At 57.2% G+C, this 24,828-nt stretch overlaps 1 protein-coding gene and 1 pseudogene across 6 annotated transcripts in view; both read left to right on the top strand.

Annotated features, from left to right (window-relative positions):
- Positions 1-322: 322 nt before the first annotated feature.
- Positions 323-24,828, top strand: part of AATK (apoptosis associated tyrosine kinase) — a 41,327-nt gene continuing 16,821 nt past the window's right edge. For 2 of the 6 annotated variants that reach the window (XM_031657850.1, XM_009191426.4), the window contains exons 1-2: positions 323-435; positions 24,644-24,777. In XM_031657850.1, the coding sequence (XP_031513710.1) occupies positions 24,733-24,777 (45 nt within the window). In that variant the 5' untranslated portion in view covers positions 323-435; positions 24,644-24,732. Of the gene's footprint in view, positions 436-10,871; positions 11,435-24,643; positions 24,778-24,828 lie in introns of those variants that run through there. The other 4 variants (XM_031657849.1, XM_031657852.1, XM_031657853.1 and 1 more) reach the window with 4 other exon arrangements.
- On the top strand, positions 12,056-18,072 carry LOC116270997 (annotated as a pseudogene).

The following is a 24,828-nucleotide window of genomic DNA, read 5'->3' as shown; positions in this document are numbered from 1 at the left end:
TGTGGTCCTATCCCTGGTGGCACAGATCCAGGGGCCCAGGAGCCTGTGTCTGTGGTGGGGAGACCCCTGTCCCCTCAACAGGCCACAGTAACAGGAGGGCTTTGGCGTCTGGGCCCCTCTGGGCCTGGCCCTGCCTTTCACAGAGGAACAAGCACCAGCGGGACCGGCGGCCTTGGCCTCCCCGCCCCCCGCAGAGGAAGCCGGCAGAGGAAATGAGGGCAGCGGACGGGGCCGGAGCCAGTTCCCAGGCACCTCTGAGGACTGTCACTGGAGGCGGCGTCCTCGCCAAGTCCCCAGCCTCCCTCTGCAGGGACCGGGGCCTAGGGTCAGGGGGCTGGGGCCTTGGGTGGGGCTGGGGTGGGCTGGGGTACACCCGGGGGTCACTCTGGGGTTACAGTCACAGTCAAAGCCGCGTGGGAGCAACACCAGAGCCCGGTACGTGGGGGTTTCTGGGAGGACGCAGGCTGTGCTCCCATTGCCAGCCTGGGGGTGGGGGCTGTGGTCAGGAGACTCCTGCTCCTTCAGGGACCCTGCCAGTGGAGGTGGCCATGCCAGAGCAAGCAGGGCCTCTGCAGTGGGCGAGTCTGGGCAGCCGGGGCCACCTGCTCCCAGGGAGTGAGGGCCAGGATGCTATCCTGAGCCGGGGCTGCTCAAGGCCACCTCTCATGGTGGGGCGTGGCCAGCCTATCCCCATCTCACCTCAGGGAGGGTGTGGGGTCCCTGCTGCTGATGGACAGGAGTCCGGCTCCACCCACCTGCCAGGGTCCCCAGGAAGACCCCTGCCTGCCCCTGGTGTCAGGCAGCCCTGGCGAGCTGGCCTGGGGGAGCCAGGCTGGGGGGCAGGGGAGCCTGGCCCAGGACCAGGGCTCTGCCGAGTCGCCTCTGTGCCAAGGCCACGGTTTGAGGCTGTGTCTTGATGGAGCCGGGGACACCGTCCTCTGTGTGAGGATCCGTCCGACGAGGGCCTGGCGCTCACTGGGGCCGCTCTGGCTTCGCTTCTCCGCTTCTGGGACTTCTTTTTTTTTTTTTTTTTTTGAGACGGAGTCTCGCTCTGTCGCCCAGGCTGGAGTGCAGTGGCGCGATCTCGGCTCACTGCAAGCTCCACCTCCCGGGTTCACGCCATTCTCCCGCCTCAGCCTCCGAGTAGCTGGGACTACAGGCGCCCGCCACCACGCCCGGCTAGTTTTTTGTATTTTTAGTAGAGACGGGGTTTCACCATGTTAGCCAGGATGGTCTCGATCTCCTGACCTCGTGATCCACCCGCCTCGGCCTCCCAAAGTGCTGGGATTACAGGCTTGAGCCACCGCGCCCGGCCGCTTCTGGGACTTCTTAGTGACTTTGAACAAGGGGCCTTGGGTTCCCTTTGTACATGGTTCTGCGGATTCTGTAGCCGGTGGGGCCTGCTTAGGGTTTGGGCTCCACTGTGAGGCCCACGTGGAATTTCCTCGAACCCCCTGGGAAAAAGGCGTGTGGCTTCCTAGTGACCACGGCACACACAGGCGCGCTCTGGCCTCGGGGGTGCGGGTCCGGGGCTTCTCTCCAGTGGATTTAACCATGTGGCAGCACACCCAGCCCCCGAGAGTCCCTGAGAGCTCCCGCCACTGCCCCCAGGACAGCCACTCGGCCCATCACTTGCCACTGCCCCAAGGACAGCCACCTGGCCCGTCACTCGCCGGCACCCTCCCCCGCCGCATGTTGGGGATCTCGCTTGCTCACTGTGAATGATGCTCAGTTGTGGGCTGTCCCGTGGCTGTCCCATGGGCTGTCTCGTGGGCTGCTATCGTGGACGCTGGAGTGAGGGCACCTTTACTGAGAGATAATTCACATACCAAGGACCCGCCCGTGTCAGGTGAGCAGCTCGGGGCTTTCCTGCATTCCCAAGACTGTGCAGCCATGGCACAGCTAGCCCCGTGCCCGAGGGCATCACTCCGCATCCCCTGCCCCCAGCCCTGGCAGCCACCGATCTGTGTCGGTCTCTGGGTGCCTGGCCTGGGCGTCCGTCTCATAAGCAGGGTCCTGTGGCCTTGGCCTCTTTGGGCCCTGCGGTTTTCACTGTGTGTATAGCGGCCCCAGGGATCGGGGTGCTGGTGTGTGACTGTGGGGCACTGTCCAGGGAGCTTTCAGGAGGTGGTGCCATTTTGCCCCCATCCCCATGGACGAGCGTCTCCACAACTTCCCCTCCCACCAGCGCCGGCTGCTGTTTTTATAACGCCAGGGCTTGTGAGCCTGTGGGGGCTGCCCATTGTGGTCTTGTCTGCCTTTCCGTGGCGAAAGATGCCAGGAGCCTTTCCAGGGCCTGCCCAGCCCTTCCAAGCCCCTCAGGCGAGTGCCTGTTGGAGATATTTCCTCCTTGGTGGTTGGTACCTGGCATCGGGCAGCCCTGGCCAGCTGGCCTGTGGGAGCCAGGCTCGGGACAATGGGCAGGTCCTGGACACGAGGCCTCAGGTCTGTGCGCCGTGAGCAGGCGGCTGCTGCTTCACTTGCCGTGACCCTGTGCAGGGCTGAGCACCAGCAGCTCCCACCCTGAAATGGGCTGAGGCGGGAGCACTTGCGCCAGGGGCTGGTACACGCCCCGCTTTCCTTCCCAGGGAGCTGGGTGCAGACATTGACCAGCATACCGCCAGGCTCGGGCACCTTCTCTCCCTGGGAAGCTGCCTGGAATCTCTGTGGCCCAGAGGCGGGCGTCCCTGAAAGCAGCTCCTGGCCCCAGGGATGAATGACGGGGAGGACGGATCCTGCGCGGACCCTGGCTCCGGAGGCTGGGCCCCCACCCTGCTCTCTGCCTTGGGGTCTGGTGAGATGCTCAGCTGCTGCTGGAGCCCGAACTGGTGCGTCAGACTCTGTTTTATTTTTCCTTCTGTGACAGGCAGCCCTGCGAGTCCTGTCTAAAAATAACCACGGCCGGCGTGCATCCGCGACGCTCGGCCGCCCTGGCCGTGGACCTGCCCGTTTCCTCCTTGGCAAGCCTGAGCCCGGCAGGCCCTGCTGCTGCCCAGCCGGCACTGAGGGAGAGACTCAGTCTGTGCAGGTCCCTAGGGGGCCAGCTGGATGCCGGGCTGCGTCAGGGCTGGGAGCCCGAGATGCACAGGAGGGTAGGCCTCCAGGAAGAGTGCAACTGAGGGCCAAGGTGTTGGGAAATGGTGTGTGTCAAGCAGGGACAGGCCAGGAGCAAAGAGATGGGGGCTGTGGGACCTTAGCTGGAGCTGCCTGCCCCTTGGGAGCTTCTCTGCTGTCAGGCGTCAGCCTGCTGGGGAACGGGGGGTATTCCAGGTGCCCGTCCCAACAGCCTTGGTGTGGGCCCTGGGGGCATCTCATGCTGATGGAGGCTGGGCCTGGGCTGTGTCATGCGTCAACAGAGGGGACATCCCTTGTGAGTGTCCAGCTGGGAGAACTCACTTCCCTCCCTGGGCTGGGCTGGGCACCCATGTTTGATTGCAGGGTTAGCTGTCGAGGGGCAGGAGAGTCAGGCTTAGAGATGCTGGGGCGGTAACCCCCGGGGACCATGCGGGGGTCCCGCAGCAGAGAGTGGGGCTAGTCCCAGCACTGAGGGAGGGCTGGATGCCCACCTTGGGGCTGCCAGCATGTGGGGCAGGCGTGTGCGTGGAGGGCACGTGTGTATCTATGAGTACACGAAGCCCCGGGTGGGAGGCGAGCGTGTGCGTGGGGGGGGGTGCAGTGCCTGCAGTGTTGGGTGGACCTGGCCCAGGCCCGTGGACCTTGCCATGTCCTGGGCTTGTCCCGGAAGCTTACATTTTATGTGGCCTCTCCTGAAAGTAACCGTGGCCGGCCTGCTTATCTGTGGTCCTTACCTGTGGACACTCGGGCTCCCCTCTCTTGGTGGGGGCAGAGTCTTGTGACTTACAGCCCCTGCTCTGTCTTCACCTGCCACCCAGAATCCCACGTGGCAGATGGTGCCCACATCTATCTGGTCTCGGGAGTGACTGTGGGGACAGTTCAGGGCTGGGCACCATACTGCGTCCAGGGCCTGTGGGGACACCGTCACTGTCCTAGAGGCTCCTCCCGCCCCCTCCCCTGTGTCAGGAGGCCTGTGGGGTCTTGCCGCACCCCTGCCCAGGGCCCTGCCTCTGACTCAGGGAGGGGTCTTCAGTTTCCTGCCTGCCTGGCGCTCAGGGCCGAGGAGGGGTCCGCTGGACTGGGGCTCTCTATAGCAGGAGCTGATTGAATCCCAAAAGACACAGTCCCAAGTGCCATCATTCTGAGTGTGGAAATCCCAAAAGATCAAAATTCCAAAAACCGAATTCAGGAAAAAATGATTTAAAAGATTCTTTAAAAGACATTTAGGCCGGGCATGGTGGCTCACACCTGTAATCCCAGCACTTTGGGGGGCCAAGGCGGGTGGATCACAAGGTCAGGAGTTTGAGACCAGTCTGGCCAACATAGTGAAACCCTGTCTCTACTAAAAACACAAAAAATTAGCTGGGTGTGGTGGCAGGCACCTGTAATCCCAGCTACTCAGCAGGCTGAGGCAGGAGAATGGTGTGCACCCGGGAGGCGGAGCTTGCAGTGAGCTGAGAACACACCGCTGCACTCCAGCCTGGGTGACAGAGCGAGACTGTGTCTCAAAAAAAAGACATTTATTTGCATTTGAAAAGGGGATTTATTTGAAAAGCATAAAAACTTCAGAGGTCACTTCACACGATACAATAGGCCATAGTAACATACATTGTTGCAGAAACCCTCAGGCTACTAAGGTTGCATACAGTTACGGGCAGATGAACTGTGCTCATAAAGAAATGGGGGGCTCACACCTGTAATCCCAGCACTTTGGGAGACTGAGGCAAGAGGATCGCTTGAGCCCAGGAGTTCAAGGCCAGCTTGGGTAACACAATGAAACCCCATCTCTACAAACAATAAAAAATTAGCCGGGCATGGTGGTGTGCACCTGTAGTCCCAGCTACTGGGAAGGCTGAAGTGAGAGGATTGCTTGAGCCCAGGAGTTCGAGGCTACAGTGAGCTCTGATGGCACCACTGTACTCCAGCCTGGGTGACAGAGACCTTATTTAAAAAATAATAATAATAATTGGTTGGGTGGCTCACATATGCAATCTCAGCGCTTTGGGAGGCCGAGGCAGGTGGATCACAAGGTCAGGAGTTTAAGACCAGCCTGGCCAAGATGGTGAAACCCTGTCTCTACTAAAAATACAAAAATTAGCTAGGTGTGGTAGCGGGCGCCTATAGTCCCAGCTGCTCAGGAGACTGAGGCACAGAATTGCTTGAACGCGGGAGGCGGAGGTTGCAGTGAGCCAAGATTGCGCCACTGCACTCCAGCCTGGGCAACAGAGCAAGACTCTGACTCAAAAAAAGTAAATAAAGTAGTAGGAAAGGCTGGGTGCGGTGGTTCACGCCTGTAATCCCAGCACTTTGGGAGGCCAACATGGGTGGATCACCTGAGCTCAGGAGTTCGAGACCACCCTGGCCAAGATGCTGAAACCCCGTCTCTGCTAAAATACAAAAATTAGCCACGTGTGATGGTGGGCGCCTGTGGTCCCAGCTACTTGGGAGGCTGAGGCAGGAGAATCGCTTGAACCCGGGAGGCGGAGGTTGCAGTGAGCCAAGATTGCGCCATTGCACTCCAGCCTGGATGACAGAGCAAGACTCCATCTCAAAAAGAAAAGAAAATAACAAAAAATAGTGGGAAAAAACTAAAAAGAGAAAGAAAAAAAAAGAAAATTGGATTTATGAAAAAGTGTGTGGCAGGGCCAGGTGATGGGCAGCTGCACAGAGACGTTTCCTAAGAGCTGGTTGCCTCTCACGACCATGTGGCGAGCCTGTGCATTTCGACGAGAAACTGCTTTTTTTCTCATAGGCTGTGGCTCTCCTTGGAGAACACGCTCACGTTGATCATCTGCGTGGCACTGCTCTTTTTTTTTTTTTTTTTTTTTTTTTTTTGAGATGGGGTTTCACTGTTGTTGCCCAGGCTGGAGTGCAGTGATACGATCTCAGCTGGGCTCACTGTGGCCTCCGCCTCCTGGGTTCAAGCGATTCTCCTGTCTCAGCCTCCCTAGTAGCTGGGCTTACAGGCGCCTGTCACTATGCTGGGTTAATTTTTGTATTTTTAGTGGAGACGGGGTTTCACTATGTTGGCTGGGATGGTCTCGAACTCCTGATCTCAGGTGGTCTGCCTGCCTTGGCCTCCCAAAGTGCTGGGATTACAGGCGTGAGCCATCACTGCTCCTTTTGAAATTCTGTGATTCGGCCCATACCGCATGAGTATTCCTATTAGATTCTCCCGTCTTCCGTGCCGCGCTTCTGTGGTGGTGGGGGTACAGGAGGTCCACTGCGCGTGGGCCTCATACACAGACTGCAGATTTGGCAGAAATAGTGCTGGTGATGGAGCAGCAACAGCATCACAAAGCGTCCTCTCATCCTGCCGTACGCACGAGTATCTTCAAGCCAGTTAGTAACTTCCCCGGCTTCTTAGGGCAAATGCAGCTGTTAATTCCCTGAACGCTCCAGGGTGTCATCAGCTGGGAGGAACGCCCACGCAGGCAAATGACGCATCTTTAAACGGAAGTTCCTGTCTCGTCTGAATTTTCCGCCCAGTGCGTTGGGCTGAACAGAAAAGACAAACTTTATTGGTGACATCTTCAAAGTCACTGTTAGAAGCCTTGATCACACCTAATTCCAAATCTGTCATTATGGTTTGGGGATTCTATTGAAATCCATTTTCTTCCACACAGTCCACCAAATCTTCAAATACATGCTGATAAGGTACTGTACTTTTCCCAGTTGTTAATACAGAAACAAGCCAGGAAAGCTCTGGAATTTCCTAATCAACAGGGGCATGAATTGTATATAGCTGATAAAAATCAGTGGGGACGGAGGCTGAGCATAGTGGCTCATGCCTGTAATCCCAGCACTTTGGGAGGCCGAGGTGGGCGGATCACCTCAGATAGGGAGGTCAAGACCAGCCTGACCAACATGGTGAAACCCCGTCTCCACAAAAATACAAAAATTAGCCAAGTGTGGTGGTGGACATTTGTAATCTTCGCTACTCGGGAAGACAGTGGGAGAATCGCTTGAACCTGGGAGGCAGAGGTTGCAGTGAGCTGAAATCGCACCACCGTACTCCATCCTGGGTGACAGAGTGAGACTCGGTTTCAAAAAAAAAAAAAAAAAAAAGCAGAGTTGGTTTTAAAGGTGCCATCCATTAGGCAAAGTGAAGCATGCACTGGTTTTCTGTTAGATTTAGTACTAAATATTAGAATCCATCTTCTCCAGTGGTCAGATTCCCAAGGATAGCTCAGCTCACTGCCGAACGTGCTCTGTAACAGGAAGGAGCGTTGGTGTCAGCAAGCATCTGCTTCTGAGGTTGCTGACCTGGTTGAAGTCTTCTCTGACAAAGGACTTTTGTTGTGGTTTGCTGTTTTCTTGACACAGGGTTTTGCTCTGTGGCCCAGGCTAGAGTGCAGTGGTGCAATGGTGGCTCACTGCAGCCTTGACCTCCTGGGCTCAAACGATCCTCCTGCCTCAGCCTCCCAACAAGCTGGGACCACAGGTTGGAGTCACACTGCTGGCTGATTCTTGAATTTTTGTAGGGATGGGGTCTCATTATGTTGTCCAGGTGGGTCACAAACTCCTGGGCTCAAGTGATCCTTCTGTCTCCACCTCCCAAAGCTCTGGGATTACAGGTGTGAGCCCCTACTCCCAGCCAAAGGGCTTGTTTTTGTTTTTGTTTTTTGTTTTTTGTTTTTGAGACTGAGTCATGCTTTGTTGCTCAGGCTGGAGTGCGGTGGCGCAATCTTGGCTCACTGCAATCTCCGCCTGCCAGGTTCAAACGATTCTCCTGCCTCAGTCTCCCAAGTAGCTGGGATTACAGGCAAGTGCCACCAGGCCCGGCTAATTTTTTTTTGTATTTTTAGTAGAGATGAGGTTTCACCATGTTGGCCAGGCTGGTCTCGAACCCATGACCTCCAGTGATCCACCCACCTCAGCCTCCCAAAGTGCTGGGATTACAGGTGTGAGCCACCGTGCCCGGCCCCAAGGCTGTTTTTTTTTGAAGGCAAACATAGCACTGCCTGTGAGGGGTTGGAAGTCTCATGCAACTGAATAATTTGGCGGGGAGATTTGTATTTTTTGCTTGTGTTTTCACTTCTTCTATGATCGAGTTGATACCCAAATTAAAGGCCATGCTTGTCAACCTGACCACTGTGTGCATCTCCTTTGAGCACACTTACTTTCCAAATAAAGACAATCTCTGCCTAACGTGACACAACCCTCTGGTGATTGTGATTTTGGGGATTTTAGGCTTCAGGGGTTTCAGCGTATTCTGGAGGATGGCGTTGAGACGGTGTCTTTCGGGATTATGATCAAAGTCCCTCCTTAATCACTCCCAGGCAGGTCCGGCTTTTGGGGTCGAGGTGTCCTTTGGACACAGCCTTTGTCCTGGGAGGCTCGGGGGAGATGGGCCCAAATAACCAGCCAGATGGGGGAGGCCGGGCCTCTGAAGAACTGGGTCGTGTGGGGGCCTGGCCTCAGGTGGCTGCTGCCCCGCAGATGCGTCTGAGCCACAAGTGTGTGCACACGCCCCTGGCCACAGCACCCCCCAGCCCCAGGGAGCCTTGCTTCATAGAAAAGTTAATGCTTGATCCCAGGCACCGGGTCTGTCCTTTCGTTTCTGGGGCATGTATCTTTCTACCTCACCTTGGGGATGTGGAGGTGGACAGGGGAGTGGGGAGGCAGGTGGTCTGGGCCTGGGTTCTGTGCAGGTGGGGCTTGGCCGACACCTGGTTTCCGTGTCTCCACCTGGAAAAGTGACTGTGTCTCTGCTTGGGAATTCTGTCCCTCTCAGACTTCTGCGTCTGGGCCCTTGTGCAAACCTTTGCAGAGAAACCCTGTTCCCCAGCCAAAAAGTTCTATCTGCCCTGCAGTAGGGGGGCACAGAGGGCCCCCTCCTCTCTTCTCCTGCCCCAGGGACCCCAAGAATCTTGCTACTTCAGTCTGCCGCTGAGAGAGGTGGGGTGTTCGTGACCGACAATGGGGACCACTCTGGGCTTCCCAGGGACACTGGCCTGACCCCTGGGCATGCTGACTCCCCCAGTACCGCCTGCCCTTGACTCAGCGGCACGCCTGCCAGGGTTGCGCCAGTTCCTTCCTGCACGGGATCCCGTTTGCATCACCAGATGTGGGAAGGGGACCCTGGTGCCAGGAGGTCCTCAGATGCCCCACTGAGGCCTACTGGCCGGCCACCGAGGCAGAGAGGCCCCTGTCTGTCTGCCTTTGGGGCCAGAGCCCACTTCCAGCCTGCTGACCACCCCTTGTGCCCCGCCTTTCCATGTGGCAGTGCCAGGGGGCGTCTCAGGTCCCCAGAGACATTGGATGAGGAATGAGCTCTTCACAGTGTGAGCAGTGGAGGGTGTCTGGCTGTGATAGGGGCGTCCCCCAGGACAACCTGTTGTGGGAATAGTCCCTGTTCTGGGAGGATCTGGGTGGCTTCCCAGAGGGGCATCCCTGGTGGCAGAGCACAAAGGAGGTCTGGGGGAATGGGCAGTGAGCTGCCGGGGGTGCTGAGGAGTAGGATGGGGGGAGCATTGGGATCAGGGGGAGCCCTAGGATGGGGTAGGGAGCACTAGGTTGAGGGAGCCCTAGGAATGGGGGGGAGTGCTAGGATGGGGAGGGGCGCCTGTCCCCACCCAGCATTGACACACGGATGTCAAACTGTTCACTTAAAAAAATGTACTGGGGCCGGGCGCGGTGGCTCACGCTTGTAATCCCAGCACTTTGGGAGGCTGAGGCGGGTGGATCACGAGGTCAGGAAATCGAGACCATCCTGGCTAACACAGTGAAAGCCCGTCTCTACTAAAAATACAAAAAACTAGCCAGGCGTGGTGGCGGTGCCTGTCATCCCAGCTACTCGGGAGGCTGAGGCAGGAGAATGGCGTGAACCCGGGAGGCGGAGCTTGCAGTGAGCCGAGATTGCGCCACTGCACTCCAGTCTGGGCCACAGAGCAAGACTCTGTCTCCAGAAAAAAAAAAAAAAAAATGTATTGAGGGTATAATTCCCACAACACAAAATAACCATCTTACAGCAAACAGCTCAGGGGCTTGTAGAACATTCACCATGGTGTGGAAACCACCACCGCTTCTAGTTCCGGAACATTCTCATCAGCCCAGAAGGACGCCCCGCACCCATCAGTGGTCCCTCCCCATCCCCCTCCCCTCAGCCACCCGCACACTTTCTGTGTCTGGATTTGCCTGTCTGGGTACCAAGTATCCATGGAACCGTGTGCTGTCCCATCGGGATGCCCCAGGCTGGTCCACCGCGGTCCCATGGCAGCGCGAGGGCTCACTTGTTATTTCCCATTAAAAAAGTCACGGTCCGGCCGGGCGCGGTGGCTCAAGCCTGTAATCCCAGCACTTTGGGAGGCCGAGACGGGCGGATCACGAGGTCAGGAGATCGAGACCATCCTGGCTGACACGGTGAAACCCCGTCTCTACTAAAAAAATACAAAAAACTAGCCGGGCGAGGTGGCGGGCGCCTGTAGTCCCAGCTACTTGGGAGGCTGAGGCAGGAGAATGGCGTGAACCCGGGAGGCGGAGCTTGCAGTGAGCTGAGATCCGGCCACTGCACTCCAGCCTGGGCGACAGAGCGAGACTCCGTCTCAAAAAAAAAAAAAAAAAAAAAAAGAAGTGGCTGTGATCTAGGTCAGGAATGGCCATGGTGGGTGACTCTGCAGACCCCCGGGGAGGCGTGAGCAGGGTTCGCCTGGGCTGGTGCCTTGGGTGGAGGTTGGAGGCCTGCAAGGGGCTGAAGGATGTGGAGAGAAGACAAGGGATCGGAGGGGCTGGGTTTCCTCAGGGAGCTGGGATGGGTGGGTGGGGGAAGGAGTTACGTTTCCCATAGGGCCAGGGAGGGCCGGGGCAGGACCGCATGGGGAGCTGGTTTCAGCAGTGTGTGGTTACGAAACTCCCGGGCAGCCTGGTGAAGACGTAGGGTGTGGGCGGTGGCCACCCGGCCTGGTGAAGACGTAGGGTGTGGGCGGTGGCCACCCGGCCTGGTGACGGGGCTGGAGGCTGCGGCGGTGGGCGATGTGTTGGGGTCAGGGAAGGGAACCTGCACCAGCTCAGGGGAGGAGGGTCCAGCCCAGGATGGGTGGGTTGTGGACAACGGAGGGGGTGCCCAGAAGCTGGAGGAGGCTGGCAGGGCTGCCCTGGCCCTGGAATGCAGCTCTCAGGATGGCCGTCCCTTTTGCTCACCAGTCATGGGACATATGCAACCCAGAGCTCTGCCAGGGTGCACCCAGGACAGAGCCTGGATCGCTGCCCCATCGCTGGCCTGGCCAAGGCACCTCCACCCCTGGTCTCCGTGTCTCCCTCACCTGGGGACACCTCGCCAACTGCCCACCTGGGGGCTATTCCCAAGCATCCTGGTGTCGTCCTCACTGGCAGGGTCATCTGCTCCTTGGATACTCAGGTGGGCTCTGCTGGCTCAGAGCAGGACTGTGGACACAGGCAAGGGTGTCCGTGTGTGTGTGCGAGTGTGTGCATGTGCGAACGTGTCCACGAGTGAGCGTGAGTGAGAGTGTGTGTGTGTGCATCTGTGACAGCACATGCGTGTGTGTGCATGTGTGAGAGCACATGTATGAGAGTGTGCATATGTGGACATGTCCATGAGTGAGCATGTGTGAGAGCGTGAGTGTGTGCATTTGTGGGCATGAGTGTGTGCATGTGTGTGAGAGCACGTGTCTGTGTGTGTGTGCAAGTGTGTGCCAGTGTGTCTCTGCTCCTTCCCTCCCTTGCCCCAGGTGCGCCACAGGCACCTCAGGACATTGGTGTCCCCTCCCACACTGTATTCAGTGCCTTCCATTGGGGGATCCCCGGGGCTCATCCCCAGGTACCTCATCCCAGAGCCATGTGTGGCTTCAAGTCCAGCCAGTCATCCTGGAGGCTGGTACTGGTCCAGTGGACGGTCCCTGTGTGCTGGCCTGGGCTGTGGTCTCGGGCAGGGAGGGTCCCTGTGGACTGGGGTGGGCTCCTCCCAGGACCACACCAGGTGCTTTGCAAGGGACCGGGGGCTTTGGGACTGCAGGTCAAGATGGAGGAGCTAGTGGGAGGCTGAGCGTGGTGGGGGCAGCGCAAAGTGGACGGAGACCCCAGGGCAGGTGGCCATTCTGCATCCAGCGCGGCTCTGTAAAGGCAGTAGTGATGGGATCGGGTTTGAGTGATAATCAACTACAATTATACATCGTCTGATTCTAAATGCAGTGCATGCTTGCTGTAGAAAATATGAACGTGCAGAAGGCAACCAACTGGATTTCTACCTCCCAAGACAAACACTTCATTCTTTGGTGTATTTTTTCTCAGCTTTCTTCTGTGTTTTTTTGACAAAGTTGTGATCAGGATTTGTAAACAGTTCTATGTCCTGCTTTTTGTTTCTACCCTTACTGAGGGTAGAGGGAAGAGAACCAAATGGCGCATGGTGACCGTGTGTAATTTCCTTAGTTCTAACATCTGTATATGAGACGTCAAAGCCCATCAAATATGTATATGCACATCTATCTATACCCCACGCCCTACAGCCACAATAACACGTTTCCCTCACGCCTTGGTCTTGGGCGCCCTGCACGTCCTGCTTCTTTTCCTTAGCATAACATCGTTGCTATCATCCCATATGTTTAAAACACCTTCTTTTCTTTGAGACAGGGTCTTGCTCCATCACCCAGGCTCGAGTATGGTGGCACAATCTCAGCTCACTGCAACCTCCACGCCCAGGCTTAAGCAATCCTGCCACCTCAGCCTCCCGAGTAGCTGGGACCACAGGCGTGTGATACTATGCCTGGCTAATGGTTTTGTTTTTTTTTTTTCGTATTTTTAAATGGGATTTTGCCATGTTGGCCAGGCTGGTCTCAAACTCCTGAGCTCAAGCAATCCACCAGTCTTGGCTTCCTGGGATTACAGGTGTGAGCCACCTCGCCACCTCACCTGGCCTAAAACATAGTCTTAAACTCACTTTTTATGGCTTATTTTGCAGATATACCATTGTTTTTATTTCATCATTTTTTCACTGTTGAACATTTAGGCTCTTTTTTACTTTTTGTTTTTGAGATGGAGTCTCGCTCTGTCCCCCAGGCTGGAGTGCAGTGGTGCGATTACTGCAACCTCTGCCCCCCGGGTTCATGGCATTCTCCTGCCTCAGCCTCCCGAGTAGCTGGGACTACAGGTGCCCACTACCACACCCGGCTAATTTTTTTTGTATTTTTAGTAGAGATGGGTTTTCACCATGTTAGCCAGGATGGCCTCAATCTCCTGACCTTGTGATCTGCCTGCCTCAGCCTCCCAGAATGCTGGGATTACAGGCGTGAGCCACCACGCTCGGCCTCTTTTTTACTCTTATAAATACCACTGCAATGAACATCTTTGTGCAAATAGCTTTTTCCATCTGTGGCGTTCACTTTCTCATTCTTTATTTGTATTCTGGATGCATGTGCCCTCGAGGTTATTTTCTTTTTTTCTTTTTTTTTTTGAGACAGAGTCTTGCCCTGTCACCCAGGCTGGAGTGCAGTGGCGCGATCTCGGCTCACTGCAACCTCCACCTCCCGGGTTTCACACCATTCTCTTGTCTCAGCCTCCCGAGTAGCTGGGACTACAGGTGCTGCCACCGCGCCCGGCTAATTTTTTGTATTTTTAGTAGAGACGGGGTTTCACCGTGTTAGCCAGGATGGTCTTGATCTCCTGACCTCGTGATCCGCCCACTTCGGCCTCCCAAAGTGCTGGGATTACAGGCATGAGCCACCATGCCCGGCCAAGGTTATTTTCTTAGTGTAAATTCCCAGATGTGGAATTACTTGGCTGGAAAGAAGGCAGGTCTCCAGGCTGTTCTGCTTTAACACCCGCCAAACTGCCTGGGCCGCTGATTCTGATTTACTGGCTTCTAAAAACTCCCACTGTCTGGAAGCTGGACATGTTATAATTCTGCATTTCTTTATGATCAAGGCTGGACATCTTCTCATGGATTTTGGGCAGTTTGGTTTTTTGTTGTTGGTTGGTTGTTTTGAGACGGCGTCTTGCTCTCGCCCAGGCTGGAGAGCAGTGGTGCGATCTTGGTGGCTCACTATAACCTCCACCTCTTGGGATCAAGCAATTCCCCTGCCTCAGCCTCCTGAGTAGCTGGGATTACAGGCCCGTGCCACCACGCCCAGCTAATTTTTGTATTTTTAGTAGAGATGGGGTTTCATCATATTGGTTAGGCTGGTCTCAAACTCCTGACCTTGGGTGATCCGCCCGCCTCAGCCTCCCAAAGTGCTGGGATTACAGGCGTGAGCTACTGTGCCCAGTCTTGTTTATGTTTGGGTTCTTAGAGTATTAGTTAATTTTCACTAATTGTGTGTTCTGTGTAGTCATGACATCAGCTCTTTGACACATTTTTTGTAAATTGTTTTTTCTGGTTCGCTGTGTGCCTTTAATTTGAGGGCTTTTATTGAACACACTTTTTCTTTTTTTTTTTTTTGAGATGGAGTTTTGCTCTTGTTGCCCAGGTTGGAGTGCAGTGGCACGATTTCAGCTCACTGCAGCCTCTGCCTCGCGGGTTCAAGCAATTCTCCTGTCTCAGCCTCCCGAGTAGCTAGGATTACAGAAACATGCCACCACGCCCAGCTAATTTTTGTATTTTTAGTAGAGATGGGGTTTCATCATATTGATTAGGCTGGTCTCGAACTCCTGACCTCAGGTGATCCGCCCGCCTCGGCCTCCCAAAGTGCTGGGATTACGGGTGTGAGCCACCGTGCCCAGCTGGAACAGACATTTTTATGGAGTCAAAGCCTTCAATATTTTCTTTTGTGATCCCTTCCATTGCTTTTAACTTAAAAATCCTTCTCCATTCAGAAATCTAATAGTTACCTATTTTCTTTTAAGATGTTGTGATCTAACTTAGAATCATTTAATCTGAAGTTATGCAGTCAGGCTTTTTTTTTTTTTTTTTTTTTTTTTTTGGTGGGGGGAGTCTCGATCTGTCGATAGCCCAGGCAGGAGTGCAGTGGCACAATCTTGGCTCACTGCATCTTCCACCTCGGGAGTTCAAGCGATTCTTCTGCCTCAGCCTCCCGAGTAGCTGGGATTTCAGGCATGCACCACCCGGCTAAGTTTTGTATTTTTAGTAGAGGCAGAGTTTCACCATGTTGGCCAGGCTGGTGTCGAACTCCTGACCTCAAGTGATCCACCCACCTCGGCCTCCTGAAGTGCTGGGATTACATCCATGAGCCATCACGCCCAGCCTGCAGTCAGGCTTGTCATGGAGCGTGGAATCCTCTGCACGGCCAGGCCCAGATTTTGGTGGGTCTGTGCCCCAGCACTGTGAGGTTCTCATTGTTGTAGCTTCTGACCTGTTAATCCCTGGAAGGGCACATTTCCTGTCTGTGCTTTCTTTTTCCACCCTGTTCTTTCACCGGGGAGCTTCGTCTACGGCAGTATCTCTAATGGGCACCAGCACGTTGGACTTTGGGATTCACAGGAGTGAGCCGGGCTCTGACTCTGCCACACTCTCGGGTGTGGATTTGATTAAGACAGAAGCTTTGGCCGGGCGCGGTGGCTCAAGCCTGTAATCCCAGCACTTTGGGAGGCGAGGCGGGGATCAAGTTGAGTCGAGACCATCACAGCCTGCAGGTAAAACCCATCTTTACTAAAAATACAAAAATTAGCCGGGCGAGGTGTGGCGCCTGTAGTCCCAGCACTCGGGAGAGCTGAGCAGGAAGAATGGCATTAAGCTCCAGAGGCAGAGCTTGCAGTGAGCCAGATCGGCCACTGCACTCCAGCTGAAGCGACAAGCCGAACTCTGTCTCAAAAAAAAAAAAAAAAAAAAAAAAAAAAGACAGAAGCTTTAGACAACAATGAAGGCAGACCACTCCTACATGGAAATGTGAATGGCTGGGGGGTTGGGGGCGGGCACTGAGAGTGGGTGGGTGGCTCTTAAGGGAGCCCTGTGGGCTCCTGCAGGCCCCCTGCCCAGCCCTCTTGCCACTCTGTTGTTCCAGCTGCAGCAGCCCTCCCTGGGGGTACCTCCAGGGGCCACTGTGTCCTCTCGGCCACCCAGAGGCCTGCTCTTCCCTGACAATGTGGCCACCTTGTCCCAGAGTCCCAGCCACATTGCTCCAGGTGTGAACACCTGGCCAGCACAGAGCAATGGGGAGGGCAGTGTGGGGGCTGGGACAAGGGGCCTTGACCTTTACCCCCAGGCTCCCATCTGCAGCTTTGCTGATCCTGACCCATTTGTGGGTGTGATTTGGGGACATTTTGGGGGCATTTTTGGGGGGTGTGGGCCAGGCTGGGTCTGTGCAAGAGACCCTGGCTGTTGGTGCCACGAAAGCTGAAAGAGACTGCCTCAGGGAGGGGAGGGGAGGGGAGCGAGCCCCGAGTTCCTGGAGGGGTGCATGGAGCCACTTAGCAGGAAGCTTCCTGAGGGGCCGAGCAGGGACAGGGGTGGGGACAGAGAGCCACACCTTGTGTGCTGGTCACCCATCCCTGCGGGAAGGCAGCTTGGGCGGAGGAAGCATGCAGGGGCAACCCTGGGCCTTGTGCTCACCTTGCGTGCACCTGCCATTGTGGGGTGAATGGCCGGGAACCTTGGAACCTCAGACTGAGCTGGCATGTGGGGGTTACGCCCACACCCATGGGGCATGCCAGGCACGCCCAATGGGTGAGCAGAGCCTGGAGCCCCGGACAGGTAGGGCCCAAGGTTCTGGAAGAGGCGGTGTGGGTGGAGAGAGTGGAGGCCTCGCCTTACCCCATGGGGATCACACCCCGTGGCCACTCACCATGGGGCCCCTGGACTCCACACAATCCTGGCCTTATCAGGGGTGGGGATTGCTAACTGTGGGGACACATGCTGAGGAGAGAGACTGTGAAGCCAAAGGGGCCGAGGAGGCTGGAGGACCAGGTGTGGCCATGGGAGGCGGGGCTGCGTGGACACAGGAGGTGGGGGCTGCATGGAGTCGAGGGGAAGTGCATTTGGACCCAACACAGAAAACTTCCTAGCTCTCGGCTTTGACCAGGGCCACCCTGTGCTGCAATGAACACCCGGTCCTGGGGACAGCCCTGTAGACGCTGGACCAGGTCAGGTGATGTGTCCCGGGACTCCAGGGTCCGCACAGGCTGCCTGGGATCTGGGGCTGCTGGAGGCGGCTTCCGCCTGTGACGTGTGCAGGTTGTGGGGGAGGGGGCTCGCCGAGCCAGGTGTGCCCAAGGGCTTGGGCTATGGGGCCATCCTCAGGCTCAGCCAGGCCACTCTCGGAACTCTCTCATGGCCTTCGAGGGAGGACCGTGTGCCGGCAATGCTGCCGGCTGCGGCACCCCAAGCTGGGATCCCTCAGCTCTGCCCTGGGCAAGCGCCATCCTGGACCATGCCTGTGTTTTGAGCTGAGGCTACGCTGTGCCTGGAGCTGGTCTCCCTGTTCCTCCGTGCGTGGTCCAGCGTCCGGGGAGCCTCCTGTCCTCTCCACCGCCTGTGTAAAATGGCTGAGAGTGCCACCTGGTGGGCGTGAGGGTCGCGCTGACTGTGCGTCCATGCCTCGGTGGAAAGGGTGGTTACAAGTGAAGTGGACTTTGGGGGATGGGGACAGGGGGTCTGGCTGGCCGGGGCGGGGTGGGGCCGGGTCCTCACTGCTCAGGGGGACTCACAGGTGAGGGGGCCACTCCCAGGAGGGTGGGAACAACTCAAAACCGGCAGCCTGTTGTGGGGGTGTCTCCACCACAAGCACCTTCTCTTCCCTGCTCTTGGCCCCCTGTCAGCTCCCTCTGGCTGGCTCTGCCTCTTCCCACCCCAACCTCTCAGGAGAGGCAGCACTCCGGAGCCAGACAATGGCCAAATTAGACATTAACTTTGAAACTGGAGGCTAAGGCGGGAAGATGGATTGAACCTAGGAGTTTGAGACCAGCCTGGACAACATAGTGAGACCTGTCTCTACAAAAAAAATGTAAACATTAGCTGAGAATGGTGGTGCAAGCCTTTGGTCTGAGCTACCTTGGGAGGCTAAGGCGGGAGGATTATTTGAGCCCAGGAGTTTGAGGCTGCCCTGAGCCGTGATTGCACCACTGTGCTCCAGCCTGGGTGACAGAGCGAGATTCTATCTCAAAAAGAAAAGAAATGATAGAGCAGGCCCAGTGGCTCATGCCTGTAATCCCAGCACTTTGGGAGGCCAAGGCAAGTGGATCACCTGAAGTCAGGAGTTCAAGACCAGCCTGGCCAACATAGTGAAACCCTGTTTCTACTAAAAATACAAAAGTTCTCCGGGGGTGGTCGTGGCAGGTGCCTGTAATCCCAGCTACTTGGGGGGCTGAGGTGGGAGAATCACTTGAAATGGGGAGGCGGAGGTTGCAGTAAGCTGAGATCATGCCACTGCACTCTAGCCTGGGTAACAGAGTGAGACTCTGTCAAAAAAGAAAGAGAGAGGGAGGGAGAGGGAAGGAGGGGGAGAGAGAGAGAGAGAAAGAAAGAAAAAGGAAGGAAGGAAAGAGGAGAGGAGAGGAGGAAAAACTGGTACCAGAGGCCTCTAGGGTTAGCCTGGGCAGAGTCCTTGAAGCCGACCTGGACCTGCCCCCTGCACGTCCAGCCACGTATGCACAGCAGATGTGCCCTCGCCACCCCCACCTTGGGACCAGCTGGTGCCAGGCCTGAGCCACTGCATCTGAGTATGGCTTTGAGGATTGATGGTGGCCCTCTAGGGACCGGCCCAGCCACCAAGCTTTCTGTGGCACCCCCACCCTCGCTGGGCCCGTCCTGTGTCCCAGGAGGCACAGGGGTTGGGGGCAGATACCACAAAGGCTTTGCTTCCAAGCCCCTCGGAAGGGCTGCTGTGTGAGTTTCCTGTGGCCGCTGTGGCCACTGACTACAGATTTCATGGAGTCGATTATTGTAGGTTCTGGAGATCAGAAATTGAAAGTCACTCACTTTCTTTTCTTTTGCCGGGGACAGAGTCTCACTCGGTCGCCCAGGCTGGAGTGCAGTGGCGCAATCTCAGTTCACTGTAGCGTCTGCCTCCCAGGTAGCTGGGATTACAGGCACACGCCACCATGGCCGGCTAGTTTTTTGTATTTTTAGTAGAGATGGGGTTTTCACCATGTTGGCCAGGCTGGCCTTGAACTCCTAACCTCAGGTGATCCACCCACCTTGGCCTTCCAAAGTGCTGGGATTACAGGCGTGAGCCACCACACCCGGCCAAAAGTCACTTTCATTGGATAACAGTCAACACAGTGGAGGCTGGGCTCTGGGGAGAGTCCACCCCTGGCCTTTTCAGCCCCTCGCATCCACGGCTCACAGCCCCCACGGCCTCCACGGCCCCCACGGCCCCCATGGCCTCTGCTTCTGCAGTCACTTCTCTCGTCTCCAGTTCCTGCCTCCCTCGTCCAAAGACCCTCGGGCTGACCCTGGCTCGCCTGGCAATCCGGGCCAATGGCCTCACCTCAGGTCCTTTCCTTAATCCCGCCTGCAAAGTTCCTTTTGCCGTGTAGGGCACCCAGTCTCATGTTTGGAGGATTGGGAGGTGGACAGCTCTAGGGGCGTTACTCTGCATACACCAGGTGCCCTCTTGCCGAATCTGGGGAAATTTGAGAATCAAACTAAACAATTATAGTCACACGTTACAGCTCATTGGAATGAAAAGGAGCTCCTAAGTGTGATGTAAATAAATGGGAATGATAGTGTCTTGAGCACTGATATGAAAAAAGCAAGTGGGGGTGAAGGCCCTGTCCTCCCTCACGGCAGAGTGCTGACCAGGAGACACAGCAGGAACAGTAGAAATAGTCACCAGCCAAGCCAGGTGGCATATGCCTGTCACACCTGTAATCCCAGCTACCCGAGAGGCTGGGCAGGGAGGACTGCTTGAGGCCAGGAGTTCCCGGCTGTAGTGAGCTGTGATCGCACCACTGTATTCCCATCTGGACAACACAGTGAGACCCCATCTCTGAAACAAATAGAGTCACCCTCTGGGGGTCCCAAGAGTGGCCGATTCAGTGCCAGTGGACAAGGCTGGTGGACAGAGGACTCAAGGGCTGTGACGATCCTGGTGCATTTTACCCCGCATGGGTGAGGCCCTGGTTCCTTGTGTGGACAGTGGCCTTAGGAAGCCACAGCCTGGACACGTGTGTGCATGCTGGTGTCACAGTGTATCCACCGCAGGCTCACACAGGCACCCTCCAGCCCAGCTGCAGAGGAGGCAGAACTGCACCCATTCTCACCATGGCCAGGGGCAGTGCAGCGGAGGGTTGGGGGCGGTCTGCTTTGAAGGGACCTTTCAGTGCGGCTGCTTTCTTGGGCTCTCGTAAGGCCTGCGGGAGGACCAGGGACTGCAGTATGGCCAGGCTGGGCTTGGAAGAGCCTGAGGGCCGCGCGGTATGTGTGGCAGCAGAGGGCCGGGCTTGGAAGAGCCTGGGGGACACTGTGCAGCGTGGGTGGTAGCAGAGGGTTAAACAGTGGGATGCTGGTTTAAATGGGCTTTCAAGAAGTTTCAGAAACAAAGTCATGTGCAACTTGTGTTTTCCTGGGCTGTGAGGTCCCAGATACCCCTTCTCGCATCTGGGAAGAGTGAGGCATTAATGAGCGGGACAGGCAAGCAGACCCCACAGAGGCCTCCCCACCTGCTCGTGGGGCTAACCCCAAGGAAATAAGTGGAGCCTTCGCGTGGCTTGTGGAGGGGCAGGCGTGGCGTCTGGAGCAGGGTATGGAGCTGGCAGAGCCGGGCCACCCTTTGGGTGTGCTTGTGACATCCCTGAGCCTCGGTTTTCATACTTGTAAACTGAGGATGATGATACTGAGCAGGCCGGTAGTGGGGACTGAGCCAGGGGATGTGTGTGTGCATGTGTGCATTCATGTGTGCGCCTGTGGAGTTGTGTGTGGGTGCAGGTGGGTATGTGCGCGTCTGGGTATGTGTGTGTGCATGTGTGTGGGTGTGTGCGCATGTGTGCACGCACGTGTGGGTATCTGTGTCTACGAGTGTATGGGTATGTGCGTGTGGGTGTGTACGCACGTGTGTGTGCGCATGTGTGGGTGTGTGCATGCGCGTGTGTGCGTGTGTGCATACGCCTGTTTGGGTATGTCTGGATGCGTGTGTGTGCACATGCATGCGCGTGCATGTGGGTGTGTGTGCATGTGTGTGGGTATGTTTGCACACGTGTGGGGGTGTGCGCATGTGGATGTGTGCATGCTGGTGTGGGTGTGTGCGTGCGTGTGGGTGTGTGCATGTGTGTATGCCTGTGTGGGGGTGTACATGCGTGTGTGTGTGGGTGTGCGCATGTGTGTTGGTGTGTGCGTGTGTGTGGGTGTGTGTGCGTGTGCCTGTGTTGGTGTGTGCGTGTGTGCTTGCATGTGTAGGTGTGTTCGCGCCAGTGTGGGGGCGTGGGCTCGCATATGTGGGTGTGCATGTGGGTGTGTGCGTGTGGGTATGCTTATGTGTGGTTATGTATGTGCACGTGTGGATGTGTGTGTGTGGTATGTACACATGCATATGCACGTGTGCACGTCTGTGCATGACATTTATGTCTTGGCCCGTGTACAGTGTGTGCACACGGTCACAGGTATGGTTGCATGCATGCTACGTGTGCATGTATGTTTCATGTGTTTTCATGAGGTGTGTGCACATGAATGTTTCATGTGTTTTCACGCATGCACATATGTGGGCACCTATGTGTGCTGGATTGTTACAACTGTCATGGTGCCCAGGGTACTAGGCCTGGCCCTTGGCATCTGGGGTCAGAGCGTGGTCTGTCTTGCAAGCTGACAGCCAGTGGGGCCCCGGCAGCAGGTGCCTCTGACGAGGGCACAGAGAAGGTTCTGGGAATGCAGAGGTGGTGGTGGGTGCATTAGGCTGTGGGTGCCAGGGTGGCCGAGAGCAGGTGGGCCTGAGGGAGCCATCGACCTGCGGCTGAGAGGCTGTGGGAACCCCCTCCTCCGTCCAGGGTCCTCTCGTGGCCATGAGGACAGGGCCTGGACTCGCTGGTGTCCTGGACAAACCACCTCACTTCCATGGGCCCCAGTGTCCTCATCTGCAAAGTGAGATGGCAGTAATTCCTTTTTTTTTTTTTTTTTAAGGCAGAGTCCTACTCTGTTGCCCAGGCTGGAGTGCAATGGCACAATCTCGGCTCACTGCAACCTCCGCCTCCTGGGTTTGAGCAATTCTCCTGCCTCAGCCTCCTGTATAGCTTGGATTACAGGCTTGTGCTACCACGCCCAGCTAATTTTTGTACTTTTAGTAGAGATGGGGTTTCACTATGTTGGCCAGTCTGGTCTCGAACTCCTGACCTCAAGTGATCCACCCAAAGTGCTCAGATTACAGGCGTGAGTCATCGCGCCCGGCAAGGGTGGTAGTGATTCTGATGAGGGAGGGTCTCTGGGTAGAGCTTCGGACAGCCTCTGTCAGATGGGATCCACTGTGGTTTCTGCGGCTCTGGGCGCTGGCAGGGGCTCCAGAAACCGACTGCTTCTGTGGATTGGAAAGCCTGTGTGCCGCCTCTCCTTGCAACCCTCTGGCTCTGGCTGGCTTGTGTGGCCACCCCCCACGCCTACATATCCACCTTCAGGGGACGTGGCCTTGTGCTCATGGGCAGGCCTGCCCAGTGCCCTTGCCCACCTTTGCCCTCCACTGAGTCAGCACGTGGTGCTGAATGACCCCCCATGGCCGCCCAGCACTGGGACCGGGGCCTTCTAAAGGGGAGAGGGGACTCAGCAGGGCCATGCCCCAGGGCCAGCTGCCTCAGTGCGGGGGAGGACGGGGGGTGGATAGGGTCTTGGGCTGGGGGAGCCCAGGGTGGCTGAGGTGGGGCCCGAAGGGGAGGTTGAGGGGGAGGCTGAGGTCGGGCCTCCTGGGGCTGCCGTTTGCCCAGCAGGTGGCCTGTCCAGCCCCAGGGCTCTGCCAGCTCTGAGGACAGAAGTCCAGATCCTGGCCCCAAAAGGCCACAGAGAGGTTCCTTCACTCACCCAGTGTGTCCCATGAGGGAAAGGCCCGCCAGGAGACGGGCCAGGAGGGCGTGGGCGAGGGTGGCAGAGGGGTGTGGACCGATGCCAGGCAGGCACCAGATGGAGCCTGGGAGATGGGCACCATGGCAACGCACAGTCCCAGAAGGCACTGGCTGCTTCGGAGGGCGGGGCCTGCTGAGTGCCTGTGAGCCTCTGCCTGTGTTCCTGCCGTACGGGTGTGAGAACACAGGGGGGCTTACCCAGTGTGCGGGGTGTCCTCACACGCATGACACGCACGCACATCCTGGAAACCTCGCCTGGGACGACATCTGTTCACGGCCCCACCCGTTGGCTCTTCTCCACGTGCGGCAGAGTTGGTTTCCTGCCCCAGTAACCCGGGTCTTGCTTTGCGGGCCCCCCTGCCTCCTTGTCCCCACAGCCCTGTCTGGTCCTCACTCCAAGCCGTCCTGGGTCCTCTCTTCCCCGTGTGTGGGTGTGGGAAACAACCTGGAGACCCGAGCAGGAAGCCCAGGGTGCCTTCACTGTCTTCTAGCTCACGCCACCTCCAGGCAGCCTTCCCAGATGCCCCGTTAGCCTGCAGCCCTGGCAGAGCAGGCCAGGCGAGATCAGCTGTGCCACCTTGGGCAGCCCTGCTCCCGCTGACCCTGTTTCATCGCTGGTCCAGTGGGGTAGAGATGACAACAGCTTTGGGGATGTGCTGGGCCAGGAGGTGGGGTGTTGAGGGGTGTTGGGAGCTGGGGAGCTGAGAAGCTGTAGGTGCTCAGTGGCAAGAGGCACTGGGGGTGGCCGGGAAATCTCCAGGGCCAAGTGGAGGACAGCCAGACAGAAAGCTCTTAGGGAAGGGCACGGATTGGAGCTGGGTGTGGTGGGATGGGGCAGGCCCAGGGGATGGAGCCAGTGGGTCAGTGTGCCCTCCCCTGCCCAGGGGACACCCAGGCTGGCCCCCACCGTGTCATCCTGTGGGCAGCAGATGGACCGAGCTTCCTCGAAGCCTGGCTCAGCTCAGCTGTCCTGATTTGGAAGCTGGGCTCAGCTCAAAACTCGGGTGTTGGGAGGGACGCTGTACTGTCAGTTTCCCTTTGAGATGAGGGGCTCCGTGGACCAGCAGCTGCAGAAGGGGGTTTCCCCGCGGTTCCCAGGACAGAAACAGCACCAGAGGCCTGGCAGTAGGTTTGGCAAGGGGACAGCCTGGAGGCATGCAGGAGCCCTGCTGCCCAGCAGAGGCAGCACCACCTTCTCAGGGACAGTGAGGTCCCCGCACCTCAGAGGCTGGAAGAGCCTTGAGCCCTCGCTGTCTGGAGCCTGATGCATGGCCTGCAGATAGCAGCCAGCAACATGGTCTCCTGTGTTTGAGGAGTCCATGTCCCCTTCCCAGCCCCAGAGGGTCAAGGTGGGGTGACTGGCATCCGGGAGGGAGATGGGGGTCCCCCTGTAGCCCCTGAGACCCTGACTTCTCAGAGGGGTATCTGTGAACCCTAGAATTGGGAACTGGGCAGGCTCTGGCCACTCTGCCAACCCCATGTCCCCCTGGCAGGGCCGGGGCGGCGTCCAGTGACTGACTGCAGGCTCTGGCCACCTGCTCACCACACTGTGAGGTGTGGGGTCTGGGGCGAGAGGTCAGGGTGCTGAGGCCCAGCCTGGACTGGGGCTGCGGAGCCTGGAGCAGGGGCAGGGGCCTGGCCGGCCCTCAGCCATGGCCACTCTCACTGCGCTGCTCTCCCGCAGACGGCGCCCCGCTCAGCGAGCTGTCCTGGCCATCCTCCCTCGCCGTGGTGGCTGTGTCTTTCTCCGGGCTCTTCGCCGTCATCGTCCTCATGCTGGCCTGCCTGTGCTGTAAGAAGGGCGGCATCGGGTTCAAGGTGAGGCCTGGGGGCCGCGGGAGCTGCTGTGGGATCCCGCAGGCAAGGCCT

Source organism: Papio anubis, chromosome 17 (genome assembly GCF_008728515.1).
Source record: "Papio anubis isolate 15944 chromosome 17, Panubis1.0, whole genome shotgun sequence".
Lineage (NCBI taxonomy): Eukaryota > Metazoa > Chordata > Mammalia > Primates > Cercopithecidae > Papio > Papio anubis.
The sequence above is the reverse complement of the archived record's forward strand: the minus strand, read 5'-3'. Positions and strand labels throughout refer to the sequence as shown.